General features: G+C 42.9%; 1 protein-coding gene and 1 non-coding gene across 11 annotated transcripts in view; both read left to right on the plus strand.

Annotated features, from left to right (window-relative positions):
- TSPAN17 (tetraspanin 17) overlaps positions 1 to 14800 on the plus strand; it is a 39433-nt gene extending 24633 nt beyond the window's left edge. For 6 of the 10 annotated variants that reach the window (XM_061617550.1, XM_061617559.1, XM_061617554.1 and 3 more), the window contains 3 exons: positions 1261 to 1308; positions 1697 to 1813; positions 4713 to 6295. In XM_061617550.1, coding sequence (XP_061473534.1) covers positions 1261 to 1308; positions 1697 to 1813; positions 4713 to 4778 — 231 coding nt within the window. In that variant the 3' untranslated portion in view covers positions 4779 to 6295. Of the gene's footprint in view, positions 1 to 1260; positions 1309 to 1696; positions 1814 to 2367; positions 2410 to 4712; positions 6296 to 14732 lie in introns of those variants that run through there. The other 4 variants (XM_061617556.1, XM_061617553.1, XM_061617557.1 and 1 more) reach the window with 4 other exon arrangements.
- TRNAV-UAC (transfer RNA valine (anticodon UAC)) lies at positions 3773 to 3841 on the plus strand. Its single transcript has one exon. It is a non-coding gene; the product is annotated as a tRNA-Val (tRNA).
- Positions 14801 to 17783: the final 2983 nt, after the last annotated feature.

Genomic DNA, 17783 nt, shown 5'->3' on the forward strand with positions numbered 1-17783 from the left:
CAAAGCTGTAGCTGGCCACATCCACACCAGACCTTTATTTCACTTTGGACAGTCAAGTCTTCTCTCAAAGAATCCTGGGAAGTGTAGTTAGTGAAGGGTGCTGAGAGTTGATAGGAGAGGCCCTGTTCCTCTCACAGAGCTACAATTCCCAGAAGAGGGGATGACTGTTAAACCACTCTGGCCACTGGAGCTCTGCCAGGGGAATAGGAGTCTCCTAACAACTCCCAGCACCCTTCACAAACTACACCTCTCAGGATTCTTTGGGGGAAGCCATGACTGTATAAAGTGGAATCAGTGTCTGGTGTGGGTGTGGCCACGTGATTAGCCAAGCCAAACAGCGGTGAGTCTGGCTTTTAGAATACTGACAGTTCTTATTGAGCATGCCCCATGCTATAATAGACTTCAATGTTAAATTTCTTTAATTAATTAAAAATCAGCCAGGCATTTTTTAACTTTTAAACTGCAGAAGATGAAGGTCAGATTATGGGGCAAGGTCAGTAGTAGGAATACAGGTACTCTGTGATTGGGTGATTTTTAATTAATTTCAACTAATTATGAGATCTCTCATAGAAAAAAGTCCAAAAGGGGTCTGGTTTTTCTCTCTGTTTTTACACTTTGAACTCTCAATTCTGACTGTTTGTGTATCGCCATGAGAATTTAGAGGGTTGTTAAGCAAGCGTTTCTGAGTTCAGGACTATAAGTTTTGTAAGATTTTGTTTTAAAATGAGCTTATGGGAAGCATCAGAATGGCATGGGAGGTATTTTCAATTTAACATTGCAGAATGCGAAAAATTCATGCTGGCTATAGTATACAGCCACTCTCATGGCTGTATGATGAATCATTGCCTAAGTGCAAGGGTGGGGAACCAGATGTTGTTATCTCCCATCTTCTCTGACCATTGGCTGTGCTGGCTAGGGCTGATGGGAGATGAAGTCCAACAGCATCCAGAGAGCCACAGGTCCCCCACACGTGCCCTAGTGTATATAGGAGGCCAGGTTAGGAATAGTGTGGTCCAAGTCTGTCCCAAAATATTTGTAATTCCATGAACTGGCACAACTGTTGGTTTCATGGACTACTGCTGGCAGGGGTGGGGGGTAGAGGGTGAAACAAAGTGGTGCAGCTGTGCTATTTGGGGGGATATGGAGTGCATAAAAACTGTTGGTGAGATTTAAGAGAGAAGTAATGAGACTGTTGCTAGGCAAGTGGCTACAGAGATTCCCGAGATGGTTTGATTAGCTCTGGGTCTCCTCTCTCCCCAGGAGGATGTTCTCAACACGCAGTGTGGCTACGATGTTCGCCTTAAACTGGTGAGAGTCAGGTTGGTGTGTCAGGGACCAGGGTGGGAGGAGCCTGGTGGATGTGCTTCCTCGAGTCACCACATGGGACACAGCACAGTTAGGCGCAGAACAAGCTGTGTTATGCATTAAGGGCAGAGATCAAACAACAGGAGTGGGTCCATGCATGTTCTAAATTGGGGCATGTGGAACTAGATGGCTGGGCTGGGCTTGGAACTAGTGGCCATGGAACAGATGTTATTTTGACCACCTGATACAGGGAGTGGGAGGGACTGTCTGTGGTGAGAATTATAGTGTTTTAGCTTAAGCTCCTCTTCTCTCAGTGGAAGATGTATGTCCTAGTTCTGTGTACGACCTAATTTCAGGGCTGTTCATGTGCTTGCCTTTGCCTTTTATGCAGGAGCTGGAGCAGCAGAGCTTCATCCATACCAAAGGATGCGCTGGTCAGTTTGAGAAATGGCTCCAGGACAATCTTGTTGTGGTGGCCGGGACCTTTGTGGGTGTGGCGCTGCTTCAGGTATATGCTCCTGTGAAGCTGAGGTTGTTGCTGTTTTCACTCCCATACTGCAAAAATGAATAACGTGGCCCTGAGTTCCAGGTTGTATATCAGGAACTGGCGTAAAGACATCCCAGACAAGTCTCTGCCATCCAAGCCCTGTTTGGACATTTAAGCTCACACATTCTGCATTGCACAAGGTGGGGCGGGGTGGGGATACACTCATTAGCCCCATTGCCAGCCCAGTCATCTTCCACATGTTGGGAGCCAAATGTCTCCAATGGGCAATCTGTTGTACTTGTGGGGTGCAGGGGTCTAAATCGCGCCAGGAGCCTGCACAGGAGCAGCAGCTTCTCTGATGCAGCAGTTTAGCTCTAGCATTAGAGGGCTGTGGGGCCAGGCGGTTGGGAACGCGATGGGGGCGGCAGAACCAGTGAGTGCAGTGGAGATTGTGGGACCCAGTGGCACTGGGAGGGCAAAAAGCAGGGCAGCCAGCAATAAGTGGAGCCAGAGTCAGTGATGGGCAGAGCCAGCTAATTCTAGTTTCGTCCCCTCCCCTTCCTGCTGAGTTCTAGAAAGGGAACACTGAGAATGAGGAGGAGGAAGAGGAAGCTGACAGCCAGGACTACCTCCTAGTCTGCTTGTAAGTGAAGAAGCGGGCAGGTGGGGTTTGGCTGAGGGTAGACTGAGCTTGGTTGGGCTATGCCCCATTTGCCCTAATGGGCCAGCTTCTACCTAACAAGTACATCCTTAATCTCCCCCCATATTGAGATATGAGTTTAAACGCCTGAACAGAGCTCCAGTCCTGGGCTAACCCTAAGCTAGAAAAGGATTGTGGAAAACTGGCATGGACAAAACTGGCCTTTGATCTGTCCACCAAAGAAGTTATTCCTGTGACTTGCACAAAGTAGGCTGCACTTCCTAATCCCTCAGTCACCCTTTTGTGGTCCCAAAAATGGAGCACTTCCCCTGCCGGCATTAGGCAAAAAGGGCAGAAGTGGTCAATGGCAAGTATAGGGCATGTGCGGAGAGGGGGCTCCTGAGATCAGATTCTGTTGCGACCCCATATGCCATTCCGGTTTGTCAGTGCAGTGGAAATGACCACTCAGAAGTGGTAGGTGAATGGGACTTTGAGGCTGTTTCCTCTTTGACTGGGTGAGCAGTTCTGTGAGGCAGGAGATGAAATAGGCAGGGGCCTCCATCCTTTGGCTGCTCACTCTATTAGGGGAGGTATTCATATCCATCTATGAGGTGGAGTCTTCAGTGTGTTCAAACACACTCAGGATGGTCAGCTACAACTGCTTTCTCCACCATTACAATTTTGCATTTTTCTTAAGGTGAGATCTAAAGGTCAGTTTGCCATCCTTCATGAGTAGAATGTGAATCCTTTAGGAGTCTTGAGCTTCATTGTTTGCTACATTCCATTCAGAGCAAAACTTATCAATTGTTAAATATATGGCGGATTTGGAACAGATCCAGCATTCATTCTGCTCCGGTCCCTGATGTGCTTTGCAAAATGATTCTTTTGAGGGCTAGCTGATGAAAGAGCTGACAGTGTGCTGGATCTGCCCATAATTGTATCTTCCACTTAGGGTGCTTCCAGACTGTCACTATTTTCAGGTGAGATTCAATCACATACTGGCAAATTCAGGTTGCACAATTAGTTGATTTGGAGCTCTTGCGCAACCAGCCCATTCCCCACCCCCCAAAAAAATCTGTATGTTTGTGATAAGTAAAGTGATGGGAAAATGTACTGGAAAATGGGTGGTAATACTTGCGTAATGCAACATCGTCTAACCTCCCTGCAAACCAATTGGGATAAATGCTTAATAAATAGCTAATGTTGTCTAACGCGTGCACACGCAAATGCTCAGTGAACAGGTTATTTAGAAGCAACCTCTGTCTAGAGGGAAGGGATTGTGAAGATCGCCTTTCAGTGTGTATAAAGTTGTCATATTAGCCCCACCTGCACAGGGAAGCGCCATAGCTCAGTGGTAGAGCATCTGCTTTACATGCAGAAGGTTCCAGGTTCAATCCCCGGCATCTCCAGGTAGGACTGGGAAGAGACCCCTGCCCGAACCCTGGAGAGCCACTGCCAGTCAGTGTAGACAGTACTGAGCTAGATGGACCAGTGGTCTGACTCAGTATAATGCAGCTTCCTATGTAGAGGTGGCTATACCATGAAGCTAAGCTAAGGTGGTCCCTTCGGGTTCTGGCTGCCATTAAGGGCAGCAGAGTGCAAGGCAGACCAATTGGCCCCATGGGGCACAAACTGCTGGAAAGTTCTGTTGTCCATGACCTGTTGAAATGAGTAGTTTGTACATTGCCCGACAGGGTTTGCCCAGGAACATATCCCAGTGGATCATAACCTGCAGTGGTGTTATTGAGGCAGGACTGTGGAGCAGACGTCCAGAACCCCACTCAGCAGAATGAGCAACAAGGGCTCCCAAGCGCAGCACAAATAGATAACCACACTTTTGAAATACATGAAATAAGATACACTTCTGTCTAAAATGAGATTATTAAGTCTAGAGTCAAAAGCTATCTAACTATAGCACTGATGCCCTATAGTGTAGCTAGAGGAAAGTGGGAGGTGCCACCTGGATTTCCCTCTTCAGGCTACCAGAAATGTTTGGGGCCAGCTCTGCATCCTCCATCACATTAGCCTTCTCTAATGGCCTAGGCAGCGCTCCTCAGCACCAAGCCTGCCTTTTCTGGTTCCATTTGCCATTTTATTGCAAAGGCAAAGCTGGCCAAGACCTCCCCCTCACCCCTGTTGATGGTGGTCATAATACTGAGTTGAGAGCTGTGAGAGAGGAATAAATAACCTCCAGGATGGTCTCAGCGTTGTGTGTACAGGTTTGTCCACCAGGGCTTCTCATTCTCTTTGACATGCATCATCCTCAACTTTCTGTTTCAGATCTTTGGTATCTGCCTGGCACAGAACCTAGTGAGTGACATCAATGCTGTGAAAGCCAATTGGTGACACCGGAACAGGGCTTCTGCCACCTTCTATAGTGCCCTCTGCAGGACTGAAGCCACAATCCTAGCCACAACCACAGGAAGCTACTGTGCCATCAACCAGTGCTCTCTCTCTCTCTCTCTCTCTGTGTGTGTGTGTGTGTGTGCGTGCGTGTGCGTGTGTGTGTGTGCGTGCGTGCGTGCGTGCGCGGTACCAGTATTAATGGCTGCCCAGCTTTTTTTTCCTGGTTGGGGCACACATGCTGTATGAGTTGTGGGTGGCAGTGTAAATAGTATTTATTATATAGGGCATGCTGGACAGGGCTCCTTCCACCCCCACTGCAAAGTCTATGGATCCAGAGGGCCTGTTGCACTTGTAGGCCAGAGACACTTAAGGCGAAATGACAGAGGCACCTCTGGAGCAGAGTAGGTTGCCACAAGAATCCCATTCTGATGAGACATAGTCCATGCAGCTTCTCATTGGAAAACTGGTTGAACCCCTAGTCCTGTTTCTGCTGCCTGGAGCAGCCCCTACACTCATAGCCTCCCTTAAGCTTCTACTTCAGGGATGGGGAAACCTGTGGCTCTCCTGATGTTGTTGGACTCCAGCTCTCATCAGCCCCAGACGGTAAGGCCAATAGTCAGGGATGATAGTAGTCCAGCAACAGCTAGAGTGCCATAGATTCCCTTTTCCTGCTCTACTTGAATTTTCTGTGCTCCTCTCTCCATCTGCCCATGTCTCCTCTTTGTTGGGGAATTGGATTAGGAGGACATGAGGTTGGGTCCCTCTGCCCCATGCAAACTAGAATGACTGCTGGCTAATGTAGGTCACGCTACTGGTCTCTTCCCTCTGTCTCATAGGATCAGGACCAAGCCCAAAGTGTTAAAAAATGGGACAAGATGCTGCTGTGTCCCTTGTTTCATAGCAACTCTCTGCCCTACCTGCTTTGGAATCAAAAGGGACTTTTAAAGTTCTGCAGCTATGCACGTACAGACAGAGCTGAACATGGGCCCCTCTGCACCACGAACAGAGAGAGTACAATTCTGTGTGAAAGCTGTGTTGGGTTTAAAAAAGAAAGTCAGACACTGGAACAGAGATAGAATCTGCTCTGACACAAATAGCACACATTTGTGTATCAGAGACAGAAACCATGTGTTTCTTTAACTCCAGACTTAACTGGATTTGCTTCTGTGAGAAATATGCAACCCTTTATCGGCAATATCTCCTTCAGTGTATTTGTGAGGCCCATAGGGAGCACTCTAGACCTCTTGGCCAAACTGAATGATGGTTTGGCTCTAGCTGGGCCTCGTGCTGTGTCCTTCCCTCAAGCCTTGCAGGACTCCCACCCTTCATGGACTGGCCAATGGCACTTCTGAAAGGGCACATGCCAGGGAAGGTGCCTTGTGTTAGGTGCTCTCATCTTTGTCACCATGCTCTTGAATCTGCTACTTTCTATCTCAGATTGGATTCTTCCCTAATCCTCCTGGACTCTGCTGCTAACAGGACTTGATGTACCCAATAATAAAACACCCCCTACAAAATGGTGGTTATGCTCTTTTTTTACCCTAATGAGCCATGTGTTTAAGCAGGGATTTCCTTGTTTTTGGTCCAGATTTTCTTGCTCATGATATAGCTTTCCTGCTGTCTGAAATGGAGATGTTGAGATCTGTCTCCTTCCCTGCCCCCCATAAGACCTTTACTGTTTTGGTTGCAGTGCAAGCATCTCTCCACATGAGGGTGCTCCTGTCTAGCTTTCCTTGACCAATTTCAAACACTGCATAGCTCTTTTGTGTTTCTTGCTTGCAGTGTGGACAAATGTATGCTTTATGCAAAAGAGTGTGTGGGAGGGGGCAAGGGAGGTGGTGGAGGAATGAGGAAGCTTAGGCAGTTGCTGTCTGCCATGGACTGCCTATTTACTGCCACCTTTGGCAGCTGAAGCATGTGTGATGTACTTTACAGTAGAATCCTCCCTCTGCCCCCCAAAAGAGAGAAAGCTATTATGAAGCTGTCAAGTGTATATGAAAATGAAAACTAACTACTGCATATGTAAAAGCTACAGCCTATCCATCTTAATCTGGGAGAAAAGATAACTTGCTAAGCAGATTTACCTTTAACTCAAAAAATCTACAGCATGCTTGACTGTGTTGCAACACTTCTAGGCATAGTAATACAAATACATGTCAAGTCAGCCTACAGGCTGCCTTGCCCGATCACATTTGACCCCTCTTTCTACTTACGATTTCTTACTCCATTCATTTGAGCCTTGCTGGTTTTTCCAGGTCATTCTTGCCACACTTGGTTATTGATGCTCCTTTCAGGTAAACTTCTCATTCCTTTATCATCTTCAACCCTTCTGCCAGTTGTACTAGGTTTTACAGTGCAGAATTATCATCTGTTGTTAGGGTGGTCCTGGGAGACCAGGGTTCGAATCCCCACATAGCCATGAAGCTCACTGGGTGACAATGGGCAAGTCACTGCCTCTCAGCCTCATGAAAACCCTATTCATAGGGTCGCCAGAAGTCAGAATCAACTTGAAGGCAGTATATTTACATTTATTTTAAAAAATAAACCCACTTCCGTTGGTGAACTGTTTTGGGTGGTACATGTTTGTTCTGCAGATACAGACTTGCTTCTCGAGCACATTTTCTCCATGCATGTCTATCAATCACCCTCCTTTTTTTTTTTAAGCCTTATGTGGTAGTCCATATTATGCACCACAAACTTTATATTAGGACATCTGCAGTTGCTTTTTATCTTGTTGTTCTTCATAGATTGGTTTAGTTGTCTTCTGTGGCTGCTGGGGGGGGGAGTCTAATTGTGCTTAAAGAAGGATAATGTGTAACAACAACTTGCGTATTTTTCTAAAGACATGACACGTTAATAAAGAAAATCCCATTTTGGCCACCAAGTAATAGCAGGTGACAATTGCACGCTCCTGTTTTACAGTCAGTGGATTTTCAACAATGCCCAGGCTATGGTCAGCACATGAGGCCACCACCTTGCTGAAACTAAGCAGGTCTGAGTCTGGTTAGTGCCTGGATGGGAGACTGCCTGGGAACTTCCACATGTATGCCACCTTGGTTTCATGGTTAAAGAAAAGCAGGGTATAAATATAAGAAATAAATAATACACATGTTTTATGTTCGTAAGCCACCCAAATATATTTTTTGTTATCAGGTGGTCTTTTGTTTTATGTACATAAAATAATAAAACCTAAAGCAGCCACCCAGCAAATATGGCTAGAAGCATAATTTTAAGGCAGCCTTCCTCAACTTGACATCTTCCAGATGTTTTGGACTACAATTCCCATCAGCCCCAGGCAGCACGGGGAAGACTTAAGAAAATAATAAGAAAAGAGTACTAGGAAATTAACTTCTAGAGGGATAGTCTGTTGCAATACCAGAATCTTGTGGTACCTTAAAGACTAAGGTTGCAATCCTATACCTGTTTCCTTGGAGTAAGCTCCACTGAACTCAGTGGGGTTTACTTTTGAGTAAACATCTATAGGATTGTGGTGCAACATGTTTATGATGGCATGGAAATCACTTCAGCAAATGCATTAAGTGCTATCTTTGACTGTCAGGTGTATATATACTTTGGTGCAGAAAAAAATGTAAATATTAAGGTTAAATGGCAATGCAATGTAAAAAGTACAGTAACAATTCAATTAAAGCTTAAACATATGCAAAATTAGTATTCACCTATCACAACAGTAATTGATGGTTACATAACCAGGATGTTAAGTCATCAAAAATGTAATGGATAGATAGCTTTCAATGGGGGGGGGGAGTGTCCAGCAGGGCTACAAGATGGCTGCCTAGTTTTCTTGCTCTGCCTTCCTCTGGATAATGTTCCCAGATTAAACGAGGTAACCTTTATAATCTTACTACATGTCGGACCCATTGGGGTATGCTACTGACCATTTCTAAAGCAAAAGAAGGGGGTTTAACAGGCTATTTTTGGCCATTAGATACAGACTGCCCAACAGCAGCAACAAGACCAGCGGCCAACAATATGGTGCCTGGTCAAGCAAAAAACCCCAGTGCTGCGACTCAAGAACCCGGGACTGCATTTCCTAACCTTTGTGAAGAATTAGCCACACAATTTAAATCTTCCAAGGAAGTAATGGAATGCAGCTGGGAAGCAAAATTGAAATCATTAGAAGACAAAATGAAGACTTTTAGCAACAGGCTGGGGGAAATAGCAACCCCGGCATCAGAAGCCTTAGATCTGGGGCTGGAGACCGTGGAAGAGATTCTTCTGCTTAAACATGACAATAAAACAAAAAATAAGCTGAAACAACTGGAGGATTGGGCCCGTTGCTCAAATGTATGTTTTCGTGGCATTAAAGAAGGCTCTGAGGAGTACTCAGCATCTATGGCTGCCTTCATTGCGGTGTGGCTTGCAACTACGATACCTGAATTTGAACTTAGTGCCTCAGACTTAGAACAGGTGCACCAGGCGTTGGCAGCTAAACCTAAGGATGGGGCTCCTCCGAGGGACATTATAATATGCTTCGCCCAATACACTAAAAAGGAAGAGCTTATGGCGCAAGTGAGGAAGATGAAGGAATTAACATACCATGGACAGTCTGTACTGTCTCTACAAGTACTCTACTCTTTGCCCTGAGACGCTGAAGCAACGAAAAGAGTTTCACCTGATTACAGCGCCCTACAACAAGCTGGTATAAAATATCGATGGGGGTTTCCTTTCAGACTGATAGTCATATGTAATGGCCAACAACTCACCGCAACATCACTTAAAAATGCTCTACCCCTCCTCACTGCCTGTGGCTTGGAATGGTCAGATAACTTAACAACGGAGAGTGAGGAGGATGCAGATGTGGAGAATATCAGACAAAGCACAGATCAGAGATGGGGAAACCAAACATCTTAAAAAACCTTCCAAGAAGCACACCTCAGCAAAAGATTCCTCACGACTGCCAATCCAATGTGGTGATAGCACCCCAAGTACCGCATTGAACACCTTCTCACAACAGGACATATATCTTCCTGGACTATTCATTGGACAAAGGTTGCCAACTCAGAACCACAATAGGTGGTGATGAACATTTTTCTTTTCTTGTTTGTTTACTCTATATAGTGTATTTTAGTTTTCTTTCTCTCAAGGAGTCTTCCCCTTATAATTTGCACATAAAGATGTGTGCAAGGTTTAATTTTAGAGCATGTGCCATGAGGCACATGCGCTGGCTGGGTTACAGACCTAAAGTCAGCTTTCTCAGGTTGGATGTTTTGGGTTTAGAATGGTTCTTAATATTTTTATGTTTTTGGTCACTATGGGATTTGTTGAAGGAGGTTGAGATTTGTTGGGAGGGAGGGTTAGAGGAGTGGGGCAGCCCAAAGGCACATACTTCTGTTGTCACAAATTAGAAGTTTATTTTCTTCAATTAGGAAGAAAGATTATGGTAATCTCTTATTTACAATATATTTATGGGTGATTTAGATGTTAAAATGTGTTACGCCTAATGTTAAGGGTTTAGACCATGACTTTAAAAGGAAAAGTATTATGAGCTATGTAAAATGAATGCTACCCTCAGTAATTTTTCTACAAGAAATTCACAATCCAAAACCAAAGGAAGCTCTGTTAAAGCATAGATATTTTGGCAAACAATTTTTGGCTGCTGGAACAACAAACGCATGGGGAGTTGCTATAATTTTTAAGCGCAATTTCCCTTTCATGGTTCAAAAGATTTGGAGAGATCCAGAGAGACGTTTTCTTTTTGTAGCAGGATTGTTTGAGGACAAGGAACAGTTAGCCTTTGGTACAGTGTATGCTCCAAACAAAGGGCAGATAAAAAAAGTTTTTACAGGGCGTTTAGAAAACTTTCCAAATTTCAGCTTGGTCAATTAGTTATGGGAGGCGATTTTAATATTAATATGAAGGGAATGGATGCAGACAACGTGAACCAGAATTCTGAAACTCATATCAAGGTTCGGGGGAATAAGAACATTTCATGTCCCATGTGGTCAAGAAGCCATTTTTTTATTTATTACATCATCACAATTTAAAAGAGGTGTGGTCAGCAGTACACCCTAAAGATCACAGCTTCACTTTTTTTCTCTTTGGTACACCACATGCATTCATGGCTAGATGGGATCCTTTTATCAGATACCCTTCTCCACTCCCTTATAGACACCTCAATAGGGTCAATTAGAATAACATCATGCTCCTGTAACAGCAGTAATTAAGGCAAAATCGCATGTGAACACAGCCCCTAGTTGGCAGTTGCATCCATGGCTGCTTACCTCATCACCCTGTAAAGACACATTATTAAAGGAAGCGTTGGTTAATTGTTTTCAGGAGAATGACACCCCAGGCATGCCAATAGGTACTCAATGGGAGGCAATGAAAGTGGTAATTAGAGGAGTTTGTATTAAAGAATTGCACAACATTAGACGAAATAACACACAAATGCAAATCTTGGAGACTGAAATAACAAATTTATTGAAAACATATGGAAAGACAAGGCCACCCAGAATTCTTCAAAAGGTAGAATCAAAACGAAAAGAATTGGATCTTCTTGCCACAAATAAAAATTTGGTTAACATTTTATATACAAAACAAAAATATTTTGAATATGGCAGTAAAGGCTCCAGACTCTTGGCAAATAGACTTAAGCAAAAACCTAGAGCTGCCAGGATATACACTGTGCAGAAGCCAGATGGTACTATGGCCTGGACATCAAAGGATATAGGGCATACATTTGCGTCCTTTTTTAAGGACTTATACCAGGAATATCAGGTGCGAAAAGACAGGATAATGGAATATTTAAATGGCTTATGTCTTGGAACAGTTGGAGGAGGAAGAGAAAGAGGAAATTGTGAGAGATATCACTTCAGAAGAAATTAAAACAGTTATTAGCTCAATGAAAACTAACAAATCTCCTGGTCCAGATGGCTTTACTAATGAATTCTATAAATATTTTAAAGATATTTGATACCCATATTATTAATTTTGTTTAATGGTATTCTTCATGGAGATCCCCTGACCCAAACATGGTCCACTTCCAGAATTGCGGTTATCCCAAAACCTTTCAGAAATCCTTCGTTAGTTGATTCATACAGACCCACAGCATTATTAAATACTGATTATAAAATTTTTACCTCAATATCTGCATATAGATTAAAATCAATTATGAAGAAATTAATTCACCCAGAGCAAACAGGTTTTGTCCCCAGAAGACAAATTGCAGATCCAATTTGATGTATTTTAAACTTAGTTAATTACAGTAAAAATAACTAATCTCTGCTAGTATTTTTAAGCTTAGATATCTACAAAGCATTTGATTGTGTTCATTGGCCATTTTTGATCTAAGTGATACATAAAATGAATTTTGGTAACAAATTTATTGAACTTCTACATAAAATATACTCTCCAACTACAGCAACAATACAAGTAAATGGTATGAAATCTACGCAATTTAATATTTTCAGAGGTACAGAGCAGGGATGTCCTCTTTCCCCCCTCCTTTTTCTCCTGGCTATAGAACCATTGGCCATTTCTTTTCGTAGCAATAATAATATAAAAGGGATCAAAATAGAACAAGACCATCACCTTCTGAGTATCTATGCAGACAACATGGCCCTGTTGGTGACCAACCCCTTAGAGCAGCCTTTCCCAACTAGTGGACCACCAGGTGTTGCTGGACCACAACTTCCATCAGCCTCAGCTAGCATTGCCAATGGTCAGGAAAGATGGGAATTGTCCAACAACTTCTGGTGACCCACTAGTTGGGAAAGGCTGCCTTAGAGGCTGCTCTGTACATTAAAAAGGAACTTCAGCAATTTGCTGATATATCTGGATTAAGAGTGAATTTGAAGAAGTCTGAAGCCTTGTGTTTCCACTTACCACCAAACCTACAAAAACAATTCACAGCTGCCTTGGGTATAAGTCTATGTTCAAGTCAGGTGCATTACTTAGGACTCCAGGTGCATAGGAACCTCAACAAATTATTTTTGGCCAACTATAGGCCAATTTGGTACAAAATCAGAACTGAATTAAATAGATGGAAAAAAATAACAATTACCATTATCAGCTAGAATTGCAGCGGTCAAAATGACAACATTACCTAAACTTACCTTCCTTCATGCTTTTCCAGTACATGTCCCTGACAAACAGTTAAAGATTTGGCAGAAAGAAATAGGAAAAATTATATTCAATGATAAAACAAAACCTAGAATCAGAAAGTTTTTATTATACTGCCCCACCAAAAAAGGGGGATGGGGTATTCCACATTTGAAATATTATGATGCTAACCAGTTATATCATTTAATCTACATAATGTTAGACTATAAAATCAAAAGATGGGTAGTACTGGAGAATGTATCCCAGCAGGGGATCCCTTTGGGAATGATTTTCTTCAGGAACATGTCAAAATCCACATGGAAAGAGTGGGGGGGGGTAAATCCATTCACCAAGACGTTGATTCTGAGCTGGTGCCATTAGGGAAAGAAATTATTGTCGAATCCATCAGGATTAGCACCGTTATTTTTTCATCAAAACTTCTGTAATAGACATAGATACCATGGCAATTATGCGAGAGAATGAGGATTCTTCAGACTTCAAGATTTTTATGTCAACAGAGTTATTGTCACACATCAAGCTTTCAATGCAGCTAGAGCTGGTCAGGGTATACTCTGGCTACACTGCAGGCAGATTCTAGACTTCCTAACTTGTCCTGAAACTAAAGCCCAAACTACTGCAGCTCTCTTCCCATTTGAACATATCATTTTGGCAGCTAGAAACAGGGACAAGGGAATAACTTCCCAAATATATGGAGATTTACTATCAGGTGGGGACAGCATGAATGGTCTAAAAAAGACATGGGAAGGAGATTGGGGTGGCGAGATTGATGAACAGGAGTGGAAGATATGGAATAAACCACTTGTAAGCACATCTCAGATACAGGAAGCTATGTTAAAAGTGGCACATAGGTGGTGCCTGACACCTGTTCACTTGTCCAGAATTAACGCAGCACATGCTTCCATGAGTTGGAGGTGGTGTGCCTCACTGGGGACTTACCAACACATGTGGTGGGAATGTGCTCGAGTGAGGCCTTTCTGGACCCGAGTCTTTGAGGAAATACAACACATCATGGCCTCGGTTCCAAAGAGGACTCCACAACTCGCAGTTCTGAATCTTTTTGTAGGAGTCAATAAAGATCTCAATAAATCTCTCATAGGCTATTTACTAATGGCTGCTAGGATTACAATTGCAACTTATTAGAAGGATCTACCTTGGAGCAACCTTGGAGCATTGATATCAAAAGGTCTAATATATGGCTTTCATGGAAAAATAAACTAAATTTATGCTGCGCAAGGTACAACCAAAACAGACAAAGTTTTAGATTCATGGTACCTGTTTGTAGCATACATCAACCAAAATGAACACGGGAAAAAGCCACCCTCATATTATGCTCATATTTGGAATGCCTAAAAGTTGTTATGATAACTTGGACTTGTTTAAAATTTTTATTAATTCACCATTGACATTTGGTTGTTGTCTTCCTCAGTATGTTTTGGCTGAGAACCTTTAACATTCACAAATAATAGATATGGAGACAGCATTTTTGTAAAATTTATAATCTAGAAAGTGCCAGGATGGGCAAGGGTGGGGTGGGGTATGTTGAGGGGGAAAGGGTTAGTTATTTGTTATATTTTATTTATGCCTCTCTATTTCTAACAGTTGTATTGGTAATGGAAGAAGTTTAATTTGAAAATCAATAAAAATTATTTATATAAAAAAGATTGCTTTCAATACTTTTGAGTTCATAAAGCCACCTTCTCCATCCCCCACCAAAACCAAAGAGAATCCACAAGCACCCAAATAGCAAAATATATATGGAATAGAGTGAGAAGCAGGAAAAATAAAAAATAGTTTGATAAAGACCACACATACACATGCTAAGGAAGCATATCTAATTTAAAAATCTCAGAGTCATTGTCTTCTTGTTCACAGATCAATGTGACGTTTGCATAACTATCCTGTACCAGGAAAGGAAATAAGCCCATCAGGAAAAAGCTGGCATTTGGAACAAGTCCAATGATGCAGTAGAAGCCAACCCTTAATAAATCTACAAAGAATTTAATTTGTGCTCAAGATTACTCAGCGTCTCCAGATTTATGGACAGAGAAGAAAAAAAACCTTGTCTTTTAAGTAAGTATCTGTATTCATCCAGTTAAGGAGTGTTGGAATTCAGAAAAAAAATTAATACACTTCATTAATACAATATAGTAGGCTGTATAGCTGTTCATATATTAGTAACAATCTGTCATAGCAACTATCAAAGCTGACTAGTTTGGACTCTTAATGTCATGTAAGAGGAATATACTATAATGACAAACTAACATATGCCAAGTAAACATGCTTTCACATGAATTGTTTTGGGATAGACAAAGACTAAAGCCTACTGAAGTGGTCACACCTATATGCTGAGGAAACATATCCAGAATATTGTGGTACGTTATTGCAGCATTCTGACTTTGCAACAGATAACTTTGGATTATTCCGTTCTCAGTCATGATTCTAGGGGCCCATCTACACTACAAATGTCTCTTGGTTTCGGATCAACTGAACTCTAAAGGCTTCTGCAAAGGAACCCTAGCCATTGTATATCTGCTGCAACTCAGCATGGTATACACTATGTCTGTGAAAGAATTATGCATACTGGTGGCCATTCCCCCTTTCTTGAAGTCAATGCTTTTGGGGCAATGTGATGAAATCCAAGTGGACTCATTCTACACAATGGTTCCTTGGCAGAGAATCCTGTTACATATGTGCAAAGATCTTTTTTCCTAAACTTTCCCCAATAACGTGCTGCACTTGCTGAGTATAACTGAGTATAACAGTTTCTTATGATGTAACGAAGGGTGGAGAGAAATGTTCTTTGGAAGTCAGGAAAAAAATGGCCACTGCATGTATGGATCCCTGGTGGTAGATAAATGGATTACATGTAGCGCCAGGTTCAGGCTTTGATATCTTAACAGATCTCAGGGAAGAACCTCAGCCTGAACCTCCAGAAAGCTGCTGCCAGTCATGTTTGACTGTCTCAAGCCAAGTGGATAAATTGTTTGGAGTTTGTCTAAGGTAACTCCTTGTATCCTCTGGTCCTCTCTCACTCACCCACACATCTCTGAGTCAAAGTTAAAGTGTTTAGGATCAGAGCATCGCAGACAGGCAGATGTGCTTAGCTGAAACAAAAGATGATTTTTCTAAAGACAATTTTAGAAGAGGAAAATACTTGCTGGGTTTTGTGGACAAAAAAATATGAAAAGGGTAATTTCCTCTGCACTGAATTACTTTGCCCTCTTTGTGATTAGGCAAATGACTTTGACTCCTGATGCTCAGCTGCTGCTCTGAGCTTTTTCCTTCCTTTCCTCACATGGCTGGTATTTCCAAACATGGGGTTGGTGCAATATAAAAGCCTGGAGACTCCTAGGAGTCACTCCCATGTCTCAACAGACGTGTAATGCTTTATTAAAAGGAGTAATGTATGTGACTGGCTCCCTTCCTGCCCATAAGCTCTTAGGCTCCAGGAGCCCCTTTTTACAAAAGAGACTACGTTTCTAGCAATCTTACTTTGCCTGTGGCAGGGTGATGGTGAGATATGACGGGGGCTTCTTATAATTTAATTTCTGTGTCTTGCTAGTATTAATGCTTTTTCCAGATTCTATTCCCATCCCTGCTTTTCAGAAAATCTCTGTGGGGACTGCAGGAAAACCTTGTCTCAAGTGCACATATTTGATTGATTGATATCCCGCCCTTCCTCCCAGAAGGAGCCCAGGGTGGCAAACAAAAACACTAAAAGCACTTTAAAACATCTTAAAAACAAAAGACTTTAAACATATTAAAACAAAACACATTTAAAAAACATTAAAAACATCTTAAAAAGCAATTCCAGTGCAGATGCAGACTGGGATAAGATCTCTACTTAAAATGCTTGTTGAAAGAGGAAGGTCTTCAGTAGGCACCAAAAAGGTAACAGAGATGGCACCTGTCTAATATTTAAGGGAAGAGAATTCAAAAGGGTAGGTGCCACAACACTAAAGGTCTAATTCCTATGTTGTGCAGAGCAGATGTCCTGATAAGATGATATCTGCAGGAGCCCCTCACCTGCAGAGCGCAGTGATCAACTGGGTATATAAGGGGTAAGACGGTCTTTCAGGTATCCTGGTCCCAAGCTGTATAGGGCTTTGTAAACCAAAACTAGAATCTTGAACTTGGTCCAGCAGCTAATGGGCAGCTAGTGCAATTCTTTCTATCAGCAGGGTAACATGTTGGCAATACCCTGCCACAGTGAGCAGTCTCGCTGCCATAGTTTCCAGACCAACCTCAAGGGCAGCCCCACACAGAGCGTATTAGAGTAATCCAGTCTGGAGGTTACCAGTGCATGGATAACACTGGTCAGGATGTCCCGGTCCAGAAATGGCTGAAGCTGTCTTACCAGCCAAAGGTGGTAAAAGACACTCCTAGACACTGAGGTTACCTGGGCCTCTAGCAACAAAGGTGGATCCAGGAGCATCCTCAGACTACAAAACCTGCTCTTTCAGAGGCAGTATGACCCCATCCAAAGCAGGCAATTGATCAGTTATCTGAACTCAGGAACCACCAACCCACAGTGCCTCCATCTTGCTAGGATTCAGTTTATTGGCCCTCATCTAGCCCACCACCAAGTCCAGGCGCTGTTCCAGGGCTTGCAAGGCCTCTCCTGATTCAGACATTACAGAGAAATAGAGCTGGTATCATCTGACAGCTCCTGATGACCTCTCCCAAGGGCTTCATATAGATGTTAAACAAAATGGTACCCTGCAGCACCCCACAGCACAACTGTCAGGGGGTTGAAAGACAATCACCCAATGCTATTCTCTGAAAACAACTCTGGAGATAGGATAGGGACCACTGTAAAACAGTGCCTCCAATACTCATCTCACCAAGTCATCTCAGAATGATATCATGGTCAATGATATCAAAATATGATGAGAGATCAAGTAAGAATAACAGTCGCACTCC

The sequence above is a fragment of the Rhineura floridana genome, chromosome 3 (genome assembly GCF_030035675.1).
Source record: "Rhineura floridana isolate rRhiFlo1 chromosome 3, rRhiFlo1.hap2, whole genome shotgun sequence".
NCBI classification, from domain to species: Eukaryota; Metazoa; Chordata; class Lepidosauria; order Squamata; family Rhineuridae; genus Rhineura; species Rhineura floridana.